Source organism: Mus caroli, unplaced genomic scaffold, assembly GCF_978045245.1.
Source record: "Mus caroli unplaced genomic scaffold, Mus_caroli_1 scaffold_15, whole genome shotgun sequence".
Taxonomy (NCBI): Eukaryota; Metazoa; Chordata; class Mammalia; order Rodentia; family Muridae; genus Mus; species Mus caroli.
This window is the reverse complement of record NW_028227270.1, coordinates 102,013,753-102,032,207: the sequence shown is the minus strand read 5'-3', so window position 1 is coordinate 102,032,207 and position 18,455 is coordinate 102,013,753. Positions and strand designations below refer to the sequence as shown.

General features: G+C 39.2%; 1 protein-coding gene across 4 annotated transcripts in view; it reads left to right on the top strand.

The window, feature by feature from the left end:
* The window catches only part of Amph (amphiphysin), a 199,797-nt gene that overhangs the window by 155,726 nt on the left and 25,616 nt on the right, over positions 1-18,455 (top strand). The window contains exons 12-18 of one of the 4 annotated variants that reach the window (XM_085831274.1): positions 3,629-3,745; positions 6,393-6,416; positions 8,339-8,362; positions 8,611-9,099; positions 10,801-10,833; positions 11,478-11,522; positions 15,234-15,356. In XM_085831274.1, coding sequence (XP_085687400.1) covers positions 3,629-3,745; positions 6,393-6,416; positions 8,339-8,362; positions 8,611-9,099; positions 10,801-10,833; positions 11,478-11,522; positions 15,234-15,356 — 855 coding nt within the window. Of the gene's footprint in view, positions 1-3,628; positions 3,746-6,392; positions 6,417-8,338; positions 8,363-8,610; positions 9,100-10,800; positions 10,834-11,477; positions 11,535-15,233; positions 15,357-18,455 lie in introns of all 4 variants that reach the window. The other 3 variants (XM_085831273.1, XM_085831272.1, XM_085831271.1) reach the window with 3 other exon arrangements.

Here is an 18,455-nt window from a genome sequence, read left to right as displayed (position 1 = left end):
ATACTAAGACCTCATCACACTAGCAGTTTAGCTCTCTGTCAATCCACTGGTCCTCACAGAAGGTCATTCTAAGCAAAGCAGCCATCCATCTTCCTTGCCCTCTCTATTCCTGTTGGCTTTCACACTTAGTCATAGCATATTAAAGATCCTGCCTCAATGCCATTATGCCGAGCTCAGAGGGACTTTGTTTAACTGGCTTTAGAGAAAACAAAAACAACATAATTAGGGAATTGGTTGTATAGAATGTTGGACTCATTGTGTGCCAACTTATCAGGACACTGCAGGCTTCCTAAGTGTAGCAAATGTGTAAATAGGAGGAAGATGGTCAGTCCGTTTATAGATAAAAAGGGCCGGGGTTTTGTTATTCTTTAAAATCTTTCCATAATAAATGTTGTAGGGAGAGCACCTGACAACATTGCTTGTTTTTAATGAGTAAAATTTTCTCCATGATGAGCTTGTGAATACTTAAATCCTGTCAGTGTGCTGTAGTTAGTGCCAATGTCTAGGTTGACTGCAGTACATCTGCAACACTCTCCTCATGTTTCCAGTTTTGAAATTAGATTTCCCCAGCCACGCTTCCTCGTGGGTATTGATAAAACACTACAAGTTTACTCATTGATAGAAATTATCGACTGCTTTGTTAAGTTTCAGCTATCTATATTTCATACAAAATTGCTCCTAACTGGCCTTGCTCCTGGAAGCTTTATCTCCTCTTCCTTCAGCTTCCCATTTGACATTCTCTGACTCATTAAAAAGTTCTGGAGGCAAGAAAATACCTGGAATATAGTAAATATTCTTAAAATGTGTTGAAAGAACAAAAGAGGACAATAAATGATCTCTAGAAGAAGTAATACCAATGCCCTCATTGGTCTGTCTTATTAAAGCACTATGTTGTGATTCAACACTGTGTGTGCATGTATGTGCACATATGAAGTTCTGAGGCCTAGATTTGAAGTACATGTTTTGTATCTACATGCAATATTGCTTTAGCTGTAAATTGCAATATATGCTACCTCATATAACTTCAAAGGCTTTACATACTGAAAATGATATATGATTAACATAAACATTTCTAAAATAAAACAAAGAACAAGGTAAAAATTAGAAAATATAATTCAATTTCCCAGAAATAATATTTTAGCCATTCTGTTATATCATACTATTCTCTTTAAATAGTGGAACAAAATATAGTATTAAAAATTTAAAGTTTTGTAATCTGTTGAATATTTTACTATAAATATAAAATGATGATCTTATGTCAGGTTGACTTGATCCCATTGTGAGAAACAACAGGATGCTTGCACTGTAAGGCTGTGTCATGGCACATGTAACTCTTCCTACTTGTGCTTCTTCATTAGTCAGTATACTGTGCGTTAAAACACAGTAAGGTGCACATATTTAAAATATACAAACTACTGAGTTTTGTCCTGTGTATACACCTAAGAAACCACCAGTACACAATGAATAAGAGTTGCTCTCCTGGTACTGCCTAACTCTCCCATTATATTCGCTTCTAGGTCTGATTAACAAGTGTCCAATGTTGCCTATTTTTTTTCTAATAAACTGTTTATTGTGTTGGAAACATGATACTTTTGTAGGCAAATAGTTTCCAAATTTCGGTATGGGGCATTTTTAGAATTGTGAAGTGTATATTATCTATTCCTTTTCACACATTTGTATAACATATTCTGATGATATTCATCTTCCACATTCCCTCTTCAACTCTTTCTAGACTCCTCCTACCACTTCCACCTTCCAGCTGCATGTCCCCTCTTTACAACGAACATGTTATCAGTATTAGGATTCAAATTTTGAATGAAACAAGTGTTTTTGGAATAACAATGTTTGCAAAATTTAAAAGCATATTATGAGGAAGAGTCATGCTGAAAAATAGAAAACTAAAGACTAATATTGAAGCATATATATATATATATCCCAAGAAGAAGCAATAGTGGCATATATTATATGAAATTAAGGGACAAACAAAATTGTCTAGAAAAAGAAAGCAGACTAGAAAGGAATGAGAGAAAGAATAAGGTGTTTGGAGTAAATATGGTCAAAGCATGATTGACTTAAAACATGATTATGAAAACCTTCACTCCAAACAATGAACATACATCATTAAAAAACAGCAACAGGAACACATAGTAAAGTAAAAAAATGTTTTTAAAGTTTTTCTTAATGGAAAATTCTTACATTTAAAAATAATGTACACCAATATAATAAAAATGTCCTTAATATTAAAAATAACAATAAATGTAAAGTTTTAACCTGGATTATAGGAATGCATTATTCATCTGACAAGGGAGCCCAGAGCCTGACACACATGCAGCTTCCTACACACTGAGTGTGGGATGTTAAAATATTACCTGTTGTAGCCTCGTGGCTGTTTTTGAATTTCTGTGTTCAGAAGTTTGTTTCTTTGACCAATAATGAAAACAATTCCTGTCCTTCAAAATCTTTCTTCAAACACCTCAATTTTGTGTAGTGTATTACCCATTGATATAACCTTTCAATTTCTAAACAACAAAATGTTCAGAAATGAAACATACCAAATATCAAAAACATATTATTTGGCTGTGGGACACTGCCCTCATTCCCGTCACTGTGCTATAATTTATGGAGACCTTGTCTCAGCTCTGCCCTTTACTTTGTAGCTTGAGCTCAGGTTAAACCAACTTCAAGTCCATGCTATTTCCGTGTACCATTGTGGCTGGTGCCCAGATGTCAATGTTTAACACAATCTTATAGTATTATGGTAGACGTTCATTCTGTGTCGCAGTTGCTTACCTGCTTTACAACTAAAGGTTGGAAGGGTCATGTTGTAGGAAATATTGACTGGCACAGAACACTCTCTGTTTTCTCCCCTTTTACCATTTTACACACACACACACATACACACACACACACACACACACACACACAGAGTGGTGGAATGGATAATACAATAATGAAATCAAGGAATGGAGTGTTCATTCCTGATGAAAACCACCCTGACTTCAGGGTGCATTTCAACTTGTTGTTTGATGGTCAGTTCATCGTGATATGGATGGAATGGTAGCTGGTCACATTGAGACCACAATTAGGAAGAGAGGATAGGAGGGGTATAGACTATAGAATGTCAAAATTTCCTTGTAACACTTCCACATAAAGTTCCCATAATCCTATTTTAAAAAATACTAGCAGGTAGGGACCATATACTCACACAGAAGTACATCTGAGGCACATTTCATACTCAGTGCAGAGTATGAAATGGAGACCATGGGGAGAATGAGGGATGAATGTGAGATGGGCAGCATCATGCATCAGTTCCTTCCTGAGTTTTAGCATCATTGAGGTACACCGTTGCAAATCTTAGCACCTTTTTTCTTAACTTTTATAGTCATATGTAATGTTTTGATTTACTTAATTTTCTGATTTACATTGTTTAAGATAACCAAAGGGAGATTCCTTTTATCTGTGTGGCATTCCAATACTTGGAATCTAACCAAGTGTGTGGTCCTGGGATATGAGTTGTGTGTGGCTAGACTCTATCACTGCATTGGATGAAGTGCTGGCATGGCCGGGCATCTCAGTGAGACATTCTACCTGGCTCTTTCCACGAACTCATATTCATCTGTTTTAACAGAACGAAGTCTTGGAGGTGAAGAAGGAAGAGACTTTGCTGGATTTGGACTTTGACCCTTTCAAGCCTGATGTGGCTCCGGCAGGTTCTGCTGCAGCGACCCACTCTCCCATGTCTCAGGTATCAAGTGAGCTCACATGGTTAGGGGTGATAAACATTAAGGAATATGCTTAGTAAGTTTACAGGAGACCTCTGTGTCTTTCAACGGATGGTTAGCTACTTTTCTGATTGGTTAACAAATAGTTCCTATTTTTAAGATATAGGAAAAAAAAGCTTTATTAGTACCAACTATCTTACACTTCTCCGTGCCATTAGCCTTCTCTTGCCGCTGAGCTGTTTGCCTCAGAACGGTGTCTTTCAGAGTTGTTATCAGTGCCTCACATGCTCTCAGAGTGTAGGTTCTGATAATACACCTCATGGCTTCCCTTTATTAATAGAGTTCTTTTAGCTTCAAGTTTCCTACTTATTTCCTCATGTTTTGGAAGTTCGGGAGTATTTAGATAACTACCAGACCATGTCCCCATAGACATGTACTTGCAGTCTGGATGGTTCTGAGCTGGAAACTACACTTGCATCCACCCTGCAGAGCAATGCTCTGGTGCTGAGCACAGGTGGATGTGGAGTGCCTTGCTTCTTATGCTTATTCTTGCTCATCTCTTCCTCACTCTTTCCCCCCCTTTTGGTACTCACTGTCATAAGATTCTCTTAGGAGACCTGTATTAGGTGTACACCTGCGGAGGTAGGGATGATGCTTTTGGCATAGTTAGTGTATAATCGTTGATTTTAATGGAAGAAAGTCAACACAAAATTTGAGGAAACATTTGAAATGTGGTGGTTCATACCTGTAATCCCACTCACTACTCAAGAAGATCGGGAGGAAGATGGAAAGTCAGCCAGCCTGGCTTAAAGAGACTCAAAACAAATCACAAGTCAGTACTATTAGCATTAAGTGCATGGGGTGGGGGGTGGGGCAGGAGGCACACTCACACTTAACTAAAATCCAAGGTTCTAAAATATAGAGCAAATTAAAACTGAAGTGTATTAAAAAATTCAAATGGAAATTAAGAATTGACTTGAATTTCTAGTCCTGATGACTTGAATCATTATAGCTAACTCTTGAGGAGTGCAAACTGCTCTGTGTAGACAGTTTTCTTGCTAGTCTGTGCTTTGTTAGGCTGACATGGCTTCTGAAGGCCTGCTCTTTGTAAATGGGATAAGTAATCTAATAACCAAATACAATTAGTTTTACTGGTGCTTTGTAAATAAAGAGGATCTCTTAGTAGGCTGTCTCTAAACTCTTCTTGGAGATTCATACTGTACATAAATCACCACAATTAGGACAGGCTGTATAAAGCTGTGGTCTTCCTTCCTGCCAAGGAGGAAGCAATTCTGGTTTTCTGGTGGTCCTGTAGTCTCTCCCCTCTAAAGAAGAAGGCAGGTTGAAGGAGACTACATGAGTTTGTTGGGTTCCAAGATGCCCTTTCCCCTTCCCTCAAAGCCACTGGGTCCTTGTCAACTGTCAGGGTCCTCCTTAACTCATGATCTCTGCAGTGCTCACACAAGCTCTCAGAGCCTTTCCTTTTTCCAAGAAGAGATGAACACAGTGTTTAGCATTGCTTCCTCCTTTGAAAAAAAATGCTGCTGTAGTCTGCACCATACAGAGACTTGTATTATGTCATTTAGAGAGACCATCAGGATAGTCAAAAAAATCTGAAAATGCATTTCAGACACAGAAGCATCTGTGGATCCAAATAAGTGTGATTTTTTTCAAAGCAGCCTTTCTTCCCTATCTTCCCTGTTCTTTGGTGCTAATCAAAAGGCTATCTAAGCTACATAGAGATGAAGTTAGAAGGCCAGATGGCGTGGGGAACATCAGTCATTACCACAGGACCTGACTCTCTTTGGTACAGAATCTATAGAAAGTAGATGTCACCCTAGAAACTCATTTGAAATGAATGTCTTTCTAGTATTCTACTTACCTTTACATAATCAAAGCAAGTGGGTGAATGCAGCCTGGGTCACTGAGGCACAAGTATAAAACAATGTGGCTTTAGCAGCGATTCTCAGTCTCAGGGAGAAAGGAAGGTCTCTCACACTGTCCTCACTCTCAGTGCAAGTTGCTGTAACGGTTCAAAATCCTTCATAGATCAGTGAGCTTCACAATTAAAATATCAGCAATGAATGTCAGGCATGCTGTTAGTAGGCTTTAATGGGTACCTATTAATGTGAATGACTGCCAATTAATCTGTGTGTTCTCTAATCCAGCATGTTGGAGAATGGCAGTTTAAAGGATCTATTTGCTATCAAAGTGGTCATAATATATGTTCTTGAGGTAGTAGGGAGAGGCAAGCACATTAGTTAAGGATTAAGGCCTGCAGTTGCTCAGTGATATGATAACTCTAGTGCTAGAAAACATTCTTACTTTAATGACATGTGTGTATTGAAATAACACATTCATTGTACACAATCAAGACCAAGCAAGCGCTTCTAAAGAACCAAAGGCCAATAGATTAGATCCCTGCTGCTCTCACAGTATCTACATGTGGATAAGCTATATAAAATTTAAATTTTGATTCTGTTAGACTAGCACATTTCAAGTTCTCAATAGCCACATGTGATGCATGTCCACCAAAATTGGTAACAGAAGTGGAATGTTTCTATACCCAAGAGTGGAGCTATGGAAGAGAGCTGCTACCCATAGCCTCTTTATATTTATTACGAATGGTATGGACTTTCATTTATAGTGTTTCTTTTTGTTTGCTTACAGACATTGCCCTGGGACTTATGGACGGTAAGGCATCTGAGAACTAATTTCCCATATTTTAATCTATAAAAATTTGAAACCTTAATATACTTTTGCACTTGTGAGGAAAAAGAGAACCCATACATTCAATGATAATATATTCCCCTAGGAAAAAATACTTGAAAGTTTGGAGCATTTCCCAAATCTAAGAACTTAGTAGAGAAATGTGTGTCAGTGGCCCACATTGCTGAACTAATAGTGATCGAGACAATGGCATTGTGCTCTTTGTGCATTCCTGTGGGGACTGACACTCTAAAGAGCCATCGTAGTGGAAGGCATGCACGCATATGGTACTCTTAAACTGAATCAAAACACAGCCAGGGCTACACAGAAAAGCCCTGTCTCAAAAAACAAACAAACAAACAAACAAACAAACAAAAACCACAGAGTGTGGATGAAAAAAAATAAAAGGTGATGGGAACATTTTTATCATTATATTTAAATAAATTCCGTTGAAACATTTATAAAATTTGAACTAGAAAGATGTGGAGTTGAGTTCGTACCCTAATATTTATAATCTTTGTAAATTTGATCAATTTCTAAAATTCTCTAATTCAACTTTTCACATCTATAAAACAAAGGTGATGACATATACTTCAGAGGGTTTGTTCAGGCTTGAATGAGATATGTGCCTGGTATTTATCTCAGTATATAGTATGTATCAACAAAAGGTACCAATGATTATGGTGTTACTTTATATAGCTGACCTGGTGTGCAAGGCTGAATATTTTCAGAATTTAGACTTGGAAGAGAGGGGGGAGACAGGAGGGGGAGGGAGAGAGAGGGGGAAGGGGGGAGGGGGAGAGAGAGGCACTTTGTTGTATTCATCTGCATTGCAAAATTAGAAGACTGATAACACCCATGTAAAGCCTAGCATTCATTAGTGCAGGGTCTCAGTCTTTATATACTTCCCTAGAGTTTATATTCCACTTTGTAGGATCCTTGAAAGAGACCAAGAACATAACTACTTGTGTTTTTAGAAGCTACACATGACTAAGACATATTTACACTGAATTCATAATTTACACTGAATTAGTTTGATTTGTGCATTTGTAAAACGGTGAGGATGGATTGATACTCAGGGCACTAGAATCCTAACCTCAACTTTGCATTCCTTTTATTATTGATTATGGAAACAATACTAATCTTAGTTATCCCTGAATTTTGTAACTTTATTTATAGCAATAGCACATTTTTTCCCTCTCTAAAAGGACTGTGGTAAGGGCAAAGATATCTTCTAGAAGGAACTTTTCTTTGCTTCAGAGGACAGATTTGTTAGGAAAACAGACAACAAAAATGTACGAAATATCAGCTTTCTGGACATACTGCCCGTGACTCATAGTCCAGTCCACTGTACAGGGCCTTTTTCTTGTGGGCAGAAATCGGCTTCTAGGTTGAGGGTGGGCTGCCAGGAGACACTCAAGCTAGTTAGTGTAGTTAATACAAAGTCATTCTCCATCCAGAAATCCCTAGTGAAATAGAGCCGAGTGAAGAACGAGTGTGGGAAGGTTCTTCTTTGATGCTCTTACAGAGCATGCAGCATGGAGGCATTTCTTGTCCTCTATGCTTGATAGCATCTTGGTATTCTCAGACTCACACACTCATTTGAATAAGCATTTTCATTTCTTGGTTTCCTAAGGGAGAAATTGTAAACTAGCCATGATACATCCTCATTATTAGAAAATGACGCGGGTTCTTTCTGTTTCATTTGTGCCTCCACCTCAAATGTCTTAAATAATTTTTTTTAGAACAAAATGATTCCAATAACAAAACAAGTTGTAAAATGTAATTCCTGGACAGTAAACGCCACAGCATTCTGAAGAATGTTGTCTCTGGATAATGTGAGACTTCAACAGTACACTGAAGTGTCTTCTTATTCTTTTGTCTTTTCTCTCCTCCCCATCTTACAGACAAGCACGGATTTGGTACAACCAGTAAGTAGATTTTCATAACTTTCTATATCTTGAAGATATTTAATATCATTGTACCTATGATATTTTTTTGTTGAATGACTTTTCCCCCATGACATTGCTAGTCCTAGAATTGACTGTAAACTGATGAACTTAAATACTTTCTGGTTTTATTTAACTGATACTACACTAATGAAGACCTGTATGTTTCTCATCAAATATCTCATGGTCTATTCCATTTTTTCCTCTTTGCTTTTCTGCATACTTTAAAGACTGACTCTTCAAAAAGTCTTTCTATGTGTAACCTCATCATGGAGGAAACTCCTGACAGTGGTTTGGCTGAAGAGATTCAAAGATATGAAACTGACATAGGTGCATTCACTTGGGGGCCTCATGCTAGGACAGACAGTGTCAGCCAGGAGATGACGTCAAGTGGGTCCCGAGAAGACATGCTCTGTCTCTCTGAAGCAGAGCAAGACATGAGATTATCTACTGCAATGCTTTCTTCTGCTGACTGTTCTACTGTAGCTGGTCAGGGTGAGGATGCCCCTCCAGCTAGAAATGAGCAGCTGTCCTCAGAGCCTGTTCCTGAGGCTGAAGTTGCTATTACTACGTGCATGGAGATGGACCAGCCATATGCATTACTTGACTCAGAGAGACCAGCCATCGGAAAAGCTGACCTGTTCAAAGAAGGTCACGAAGAAGCTAAAATATCAGATGGAGAAATAAAACAGACACAGAAGTTAGAAGATCCTATGTGGGTATGTGTGGAGACATACCAAAGGGTAGACACTGGAGCTATTGGTATCAAGGCAATAGAAGGTACTGAGGGATTTGAAGAGAAAGTATGTGACAGTCTAGAGAATACAACACTAAATCATCTCAAAAAACCAGCAGAGAAAGGCCAGGAGAAACTTAAAAGTAGTGAAGTGGATAGTTGGAATGATCTAAAGATGATATGTAAAGAAAGACTAAAAACCTATGAAAATTATTTTGAGGAAGCTGATCTATTGGAAAAAGACATGGGAAGAGTATACGTGACAGATAAATTTGATGATAGAATCCAAGAGTTATTTGATGAGACTCAAGTAACAATTTATCAAAAAAAGGCAGAAGGCCCTGGAGCTTCACCTGCTAATCACACAGGGTTCAGTAACCTGCCTATGCAGATTGCCTCCGTGTCTATTATTAAAGATTCAAGCACTGGGGAATCGGATTTAACTAAAAAAGAAATGATTGGAAATTTTGGTCATTTCATTACATTGCCAAAAGCTGAAAAACCTGATTCTTGGGGAACAGATCCAGGTCAAGTCTGGCAGTCAGACTTGAAGTCAGGAATCAATGATGTAGATATAGTAAAAGTCTCTAATATTCCAGATGGCCACACAAGCACATTTGCTGAGTGGCAGGAATCTAATAGCCACTGGCATATCAGAGATAAAGAAGGTTTACATAGATGCTGGGAGCATTTGGTAGAAAATGAGAAAGGACTGGAGGAGAACTTACGAGCAGATGTATGTGGTAAACATACCAGTGCTAACAGTTCAGATCAAAGCCAGGAGACACCTAGACCACTGGGTCAGGGAACCTCCTCGAACACTAGCATGGAGAGCCCTGATAGTTCCCAAGACAATGACATCAACAACTCAGATTTATCTGAAGATGAAATTGCTAACCAGAGATATGGATTATTGTACCAAGACATAGAGGCTGATAAAGATGAGGTACTTACCCTAGAATGTAGCTTAGACTAGCCAGATTTCCTTAGACTCTGCTTTTCCTTATGTCTCTCACCAACTTCATTTTCCATCATTGATCTCCTTGACAGATGTACCTCTTGATACCTATGTAAGCCAAACACAAACAGGTTGACAAAAAAAAAAAAAAAATCTAAATAATGATTGTGCTGGTAATCAGTAGAGTCCTTCTTACCATCCCATTTACCAAGTTTCTCTCTCTCTCTCTCTCTCTCTCTCTCTCTCTCTCTCTCTCTCTCTCTCCTTTTTTTTTCATGTAACACACTAAAATGTGCTAAACCATGAGCAACAGAAATTTACTTACTGTCACTAATGTGGCTCCACTCCAATAAAAACTCATGAAATGTTTTACTCAGTCTCACGAAAACTGTAGAATCACTGTTGCTGTTCATTAAAGTGATTCATATCAGTGACTGAAAAGAGATATTAGCCCCCATACTTCTTGCTAGAATGACCTCATCATTATTGAGAAAGTCCGTGTTGGTGAACACTGAAGCACGCGCATCTTTCCCCTTTTTTTTGTCAGCCTATTTATAATAATACAGCACGGGCTCTTTGTCGTTCCTGAGCACTTTCCAACAAAGCAACCTGTTGTATTATTTTTCAATTGTGTGTGGTAGTAGTGTCTCTTCAGCCTGCCTAATGGCTATTCATTCATCCTATGAAGTTGTTGAAAAAGTCATACCTGGTTTCCATTTCTTTTAGGCTTCTGGGGGTTCATTTAATGATTTCACCCAGGTAAGAAGATGGTTTTCTTATGAGAGCTCCCAGCTGAGAATGTTGTACTTTGTTTCTGTGTGGGTTTTGTGTCACTGATCCAACAAAATGATTGAGAGAATCAGTACAAAATTTGCCCTCCCTGCTTACAACTTGAGTAATGGAAATAACATTGTTGTGATGAAATGAGCCACGCATGCAGTGCACTTTACCCAGGATCCAGCACATTAAGTGCCCCGTGATGCTCTACCAATTTTTCTACTAGTTCTTAGAGGTGACTCCAACCCAAAATATCCTCTAGACTCAGCTGTTGGAAAAGAGGAGATAAGGTTCTTAGAGATGATGGTTTTTAAGACCTCCTTCTAAAATGTCATGGTGAGCCACATTACATACAGTAATACACTTAGTGATTCTCCAGGGGGTGGGGAGGGGAAGCCATCTAACGATCAGAAACCATACTCAGGCTGTCTTCAAGAAAGTGGTGTTTCCTGGGCAGTCTGCTAGTACAGACCTATATTTAGAAAAGCTCATGTTAACACTTACTTGTGTTGTTTTTTAAAATAATTTAAAGGGAACTTTCAAAAAACATTAAAATGTATCGATACAACTGGTGGTAACTAGTTTAGATGGATTTTTTTAATGGCCTGTTTTCTTTCAATTTTCAGGCCCAGGACACTTCATTATTCACCATGCAGACAGATCAGAATATGGTAGGTGGCTTGGTAAGTTGATGTGACCATATTTGGGACAGTTGTCATCATGGAACAGTTGAAAGTTAGTTGGCTACACTAGCCTATCTGAACTTTAATATGCATAGTATGATTTTTATAGCTTCCCCCTTTTTTCAGAAAAGTGGGAAGAAATCATCTGTAAAATCTGACTCTGAACTTGTTTGTTTCTGGCACAGTGACACCAGCAGGAACCAGCTTCCTGTGATACTTATGACCCTCAGTGGAACACAATAAATCCATCAAAGCCACAGGTCTCTATGTGACTGTAGCTTAAGCTACAGGACTAAAAATGAATTTGCCCCAAGAATTTATGTTTTAACTAATATATCACTGCCTTTTTCCTTGAGCCTAGAGCTACTAATTTCTCATCTCATCCCTTCATTTTAAACGTTCTAGAGAGAAGCACTTACAGGCCAGCTAATGAAGAGACTAACATCATGGACTAAGTAGGAAAGAGTTCCTCTGGAGACTAGAGGAGATGCTTGGGAGGTGGGAAGGACAGTTTCCATGGGAAGCCTTTCAGCAGCTTCCTCATCAAGCCGATTGAAGAGACCCTGAGAGCTGTCACTGTGTATTTACCCTACTGCAGAAGAGAGGGCTTGTGCTTGCTGAGGGTCGCAGAGGTTGTTAACATTGCTCTTCCCTGGCCAGCTGAGTCTGTGCTATGAAGGACTTTTGAAGAGGAGCCAAGAGGAGGTTTGACATGTAATTCATATGAAAATATTGAGCATTTTAAAAATGCAAACATAACTGACATTAAAGAACAATGTTTGGATCATTGGCTTACATTTCTAGAAATCTGGACCAATTCTGAAGCTTTATTTAAATATAAACAATGAGGGCGGCTTTACACATGAGTCTAACAATAGTTCCTTGTTAAAATCAAAAAGTGTACCTATCCTATGGAATGAAACAGACATTGGATTGGCATTTTCTCACAAGATACACATTTACTTTGAAATAAGACATTCTGAAAAATTTGTCCAAAAATTAATTTTGGTAACATTCTGGTATTTTGTCAATGTATTATTATGTCTTTGTGCATTTTGTGCAAGTAGTGGAGAACAGAAGTGCTGGCTTTTTTTTAATGGGTATGGTATTAATAACTAAGCCAGAGAGGCTTGTTATGCCCCTTCTCATAGTGGTTATTCTCAGCCTTGATGATATAATTTGGATGATGAGGTTTTTTTTTTAATTATCAATTGTGAACAGTTATGGAAAACTCAGAAATTCAGGAAGAGAAGAAAAACGATTGGACATGCTTAAACTCATAGCACTACACTAACACAGAAAGTCCAAGCTCAGAACCATGACCTTTCAGTGCCACGAGAATCTCTCCACACTCTAGTGTTGGTCATGTGACCTTTCTTGCTTTCTCTCTAGTCCTCTCCTCATGTATTCTCCTGAGCAGAATTCTCTGCTGAGGAGCACAGCTTGTCCTGCCCAGCATTGCAAATGCAACTAACGTTCTTGCTACAGGCAGTAGGCAATCACCATGCACTGGAGCTATAAACTGTAACTATCATGTAACTATCAACTATGTTGATACTGTGTGACATCTCAGGAACAGCAGAAGCCACAACGTTGGGCCCATTGACTGAGCTGGGCAAAGGGGAATGAAGCTGGCATTCAGCTGCATATTTCCTGATTCATGTCTCATGGCCCTCAGAATATAACTATGTACCAGTTAAAGCCATTTTACATCTTCAGACCTTGTTCCTTAGTTGCCCACCAATCCTCTGAGTTTGTACTAAATAACCCTTCTAAGCCTGAAAAAGCAGTAGTGGAAGGCAAGTTCCACACTGGCTTATAGACTCTTGACTCTCCCAGCTCTTCTCTGTCTCTGTACTGATATGGCTTATTCTCATCACTGAGCGTTTTCAGAATATGTGCTCCAGAACAACATAGCCAGCTTTATTCTGACAAATTTTCATTCTGAAAGAAGAATTGCTTCTAGAGCCCACAATTAGACATAGCATGTTACTGGTCCATTAACATCTGTCAAGACAGATACCTTGTAGGAACAACAGCAAAAACAGTTGAAGCAGAGCCCAATTCACATAATAAAACTTCAGATTTCCCCATAAGATATTGCTTAAAAATTGAACTTCATTGGTATATAGTAAGAAAATATTAATATTTTCGTATCTCAGAAGGAATAAAAGAGTGGTCCATAAGACTAATTTCAGTAATGGGATTTATACAGAGTGTTTCATGCTTGCTCATTACTAGTAAGCTGCATTTGTCCCCTAGAACTTAAGTCGCAGCCACAATTGTTAGAACTCAGTGAACATGTGTGCTTGTGAGAAAATTCCAATCCTGTTCATTCCATGCTATAGCTGTGCTTTTTGATTTTAACAAGGAAATACAGTTAGACTCATGTCTAAAGCCACCCTCATTGATCTTACTTAAATAAAGATCCAGAATTTCCCCAGCTTTCTAGAAATGTAAGGCAATGATCCAAACATTGTTCTGTATTTTCAGTTATCTTTGCATTTTTAAAATGCATGATAATTTTTATATTTTATATGAGTTGTGCATCAAATCTTCTCTTGGCTTCTTGGCAGCTTTAGAACAGTTTCCCTATTACTTTTATGTAAAATTCATTATGTGCTGCATTAATTAAGTGTACAGGAAAAACAGAAGGTTTTGAGTTAAAATGCTAGAGACCTGATTCAGTGTGTAAGGATTATCATAGGCTGACTATATGTAGCAGTCTCATGGGGCCAACAGCATCTTATTTTGCCCCTATGGTATAAAGAGTCTGAGACCATGGAGAAGGCTGCCTTATAATTCTTCAAGCAACCGGTTTTTGATTGCTACAGAATTGTTCTGGGTGATCAAAAAGAAGGGAGTGACCCAGAAGCTCCAACTTTCTGCAGTTTCTGGAGCAGCCAGGTTGCCGAGCCTGCTCTCCCTGCTTTGGAAGAGATACATTGCATCAAATAAATATTTTTAATTTGTATACTGGAATGACCCTTCCATTTTTGGTGTAATATATATATATATATATATATATATTTATACACCTAAGATCACAGGACTATATGATCTTTAGATTCTTTCTGACTCCTTTCACCTGGCCAATGTTGGACCTTCTAAAAACATTCTCTTTGATATTCTCTGTCTCCCTCTCCATCTCCCTCTCCCTCTCCCCCCTCCCCCTCCCCTCCCCGTCCCCCCCCCCCTTTCTCCTTCTCTTTCTCCTCCTCCTCCTCTTTCTGTTTCTCCTCCTCCTCCTCCTCCTCCTCTTTCTCTTTCTCTTTCTCTTTCTCTTTCTCTTTCTCTTTCTCTTTCTCTTTCTCTTTCTCTTTCTCTTTCTCTTTCTCTTTCTCATCTTTCTCTTTCTCTCTCCATACAACAGAAGAGTCATTTCAGGTTCTCTCATACAGTTTATAGTAGCATGAAGACAAACTGTTACAGGTGAATACAGTGGCAGGTCTTTGCCCACTTTGAAGGAAACCATTCTGGATCCTGTTCAGGAGAAGCTCAACACAATTACACACTACGACTTTTCAGTTCTACAAGACCCAATGACACTAGATGAGAGAACTCATTTTTCTAGAATGAATTAGGTGAAACTGGCTGCCTGTTCAGAATGATGCTGAGATTCTGGATTGTCCAGAATCCTGCAATGTCATCTATTCACATGTTGAGGTTTCTTTTCTTCTTACCCCCAAATAACTCAAGGCTGAAACTGAGCAGGCTCTACCTACAGAGCCCCAAGCCGAGGAGCCTCCTGCCACTGCTGCTGCACCTACTGCTGGGCTGGACCTTGGGCTAGAGATGGAGGAGCCAAAGGAGGAGGCTGTGGTGAGCACTGTCCCCTAACGCTTCCATTCAGTCCACTGCTTCCTTCAGTCTTCACCCATGAGCCTATGTGTCACTTCCTATCCAGGTTTTAGCTGCCCTGGATTTTTCTCTGACATCATCATCATCGAGAATATACCAAATAATCAATCTTATGCATTAGGGAAACTGCCATGTAGCCATGGTGTGGCTCTTTAAAACTATCCCATGATTGTTCTGTTGTCAATGGAGAGAGTCAGACCTATTTCTGTGATCCACCTGAGATAGTTGGAAACGTCCTGTAATTAGAGATCAAGTAGCCCATGATAACTTTGTTGTTCATGCTCTGTGCTTCTGGCAGTCAGGGATGCACAGAGTATTTCCAGGCCCGTGGCCTCTTATCCAAAGCAATAGAACGTGAGGTCTCATACGGACCTGTCCCAAGCTACCGTTCTCACCGGCAAGAACACACTCGGACAACCAGATTCTTCTGCGGCAAAAAGCTTTATTGCTTCTTCAAGAGGGAAGACCCTGACCCCGGAAAATGGCGTTGCTTATATAGCCCTCAGCCATGGAGTTTCAGCACCTGATGTGGTGTGTCAGCTCCTGATTCGTTGCTCGCCCATCACCCCGTTACTACGCCCTGAGATAGGCAGTGACTAGGCGTGAGTTCACTCTCGCACCTGTGTACAAGGCTTGTTTACTAGTTAGGCACAGCGGAGGCCAGCACCATCTTATAATGGCGATTGCTTGCGGCACGGCTCTCCACACGGACCTGCAAACAAAACAAGATAAATTAATTTGCAGCAAAGTGATAGTTCAGATTAAAGAGAGATACACTGACAGGACTGAGAGCAGGACACATGAGGGAATATTATGCCTATGCATAAGTTGTCATTCATATGATTAAAACCAGATGCATTATGGGAAAGGACATGCATAGTAGAGCAATGGCATAATCTAATCAATCAGACCATAAGATGGACCCTAAAAGAGGATGCTTTTGTCTTACTACATATGCAACAAAAACTAGTTCCAGCCGGACTGGCCATTCTAGTCTTCATACCTAACTAGGTTTGGAATTCACTTGAATAATAGATGTATGATTTGTTACCAGGGGTGGGGAAGCCTATACCATTGTTCAGAAGTGGAAACACATGGAGCCTGGTGCATATGGGAGTATAAGGAGGTTATGACCTTTCAGTGCATTGTTTGGATAAGAGTGCTTATACATAGTATGTGCAGGTGATGAAACGAGGCTGCCATGTAGAGTATTACAAATTGGGGGATGGAGCTGTATAACTCAAAGCCAAATGTATGTCCATGGTCACTATCCTGTCTCCTATGTCTTTCTGACATTTATATATTGATTCCTTATGATTTTACTTTCATAAGTTGGTAATGGCCCAATACCGAACCAATAGTATATATTTTAGACCAATGAATCTATAAATATTTATTATCTAAAAATAGTTTTTCAAAATCTAGTCTCTGCAGGCTTTGAAGCTCTGAGGGAATTTATGGATATCTTCTGGCTGGGTTGGAGATCCACCCTACTGCTCAGATACTTTGTTTTTTTTACCTTGATGCACAAGGAAAACCTGTGGGGATTCTGTCCCTGTGCTAACAACTGAGAGGAGATAAGGACTGAATCAGGTGCAGTGGTCAGAGGGATCTTTCAGCAATTGACTTCTTTAAACGGGGTTCACAGAACAAAGACAAATTAAGGATTATTGAGCAAGTACCGACTACATCATTTTTAAACATGTGTTTGGTTTTTCATTACATACTCATGGTTATAAGTTCAGTCACAATTAGAAAGTACAAATAGAGCAAATTTTATTTTTATTGTTGCTTTTATAACTCCAATTCAATAAATATAAATAATGTGTCCACTAAAGCAGAAGTTTATTATATAGTTTGCTTTTAGACTGGTATTATTTGAAGTTTTAAAGCACTCCAGGCAAACTTCAAATAGGTGAATTGGTCTTTTTATGAATAGCAAATGCTAAGACTTACCACCTTTGACTATACTGTTTCATCATCAGCCTTATAAAGCAGGAAAAGCTGTTTTAGTTGATTGCTTCTATTTACTGAGCGCTTTCCTCCAGGTGTGTACTCTGTAAGATCCCCAATCTTTAAAGTACAGTTTCAGAGAGCTCTAAGCATATTATAAAAAGCAGTCATGAATCTGTTACCATTTCTCCTGGCCAGTGAGAGTTTGTCAAGTATCTCTATGTTTATCCCGTCCCATTCATACTGTTTCAGTTTGCTTGGGGGAAGATATCCTGAGAAGATTCCTAGAATCGTAGCCTCATCTGTGCTTATCACAGTCTCCAGGGCATGAAGATGACTTCCAAGTAGGGCCAGATAAAGTTATTTCCCTAAAAGCAGAAGAGATAGTAATTTCATGACTTTTCAAAAAGGACTCAGACATAATTTTCTTAGGAAGAGACATAAAATGAATCATAATGCAGAATGCCCCCCAAAATGCAGCACACAGAGACCAAAACATAAAAGTGAGAGTTGACAGTGATAACAGCATTTGGCTCAGCGTTGCTGGAACTATGTCAAACCTCTGTGCTGGCTTTATAGCTTTCGCCATTTCCAGTGGATATGGCTGTGCCAGAGACCCACACTGCAAACAGAGATAATGTCAACATTAAGCAAGCTCATGGATAACAAAATGTATAAAGTGCTGGTGTGCAATATGAGGAAGGCAAATGGACTAAGAGTCCCACCCCTGGACCAATGCAGCAGCAGGAGAAGCCCTGCTCAGGAATAGCAGGTTACCAGCCTGGTTCCCAGAGACAGGAAGGAAGGGCCTAGCAGCCTCCATTTGGACCTGGGGAAACCCATGCAATCCTGGGCAGAAAAGAACCAAAAAAAAAAAAAAAATAACTGGCAGCATGGAGTCCTACAAAGGTGGCGTGTGGGAAGGAAAGGATGGGAGAACAGGGAAGAGTTCAGCGAATTCAGAAAATGGGACAGCCCCTCTGGCACTTATTCTTGCAGAAACTTTTAACGCCACAAAGTGTCATTAATACATACTATGTCCTGTGCTTAGAGCCAAATTAACAACAACAAAAATAAATGCATTAGCTTTGTCATCTCTGCAGGAAG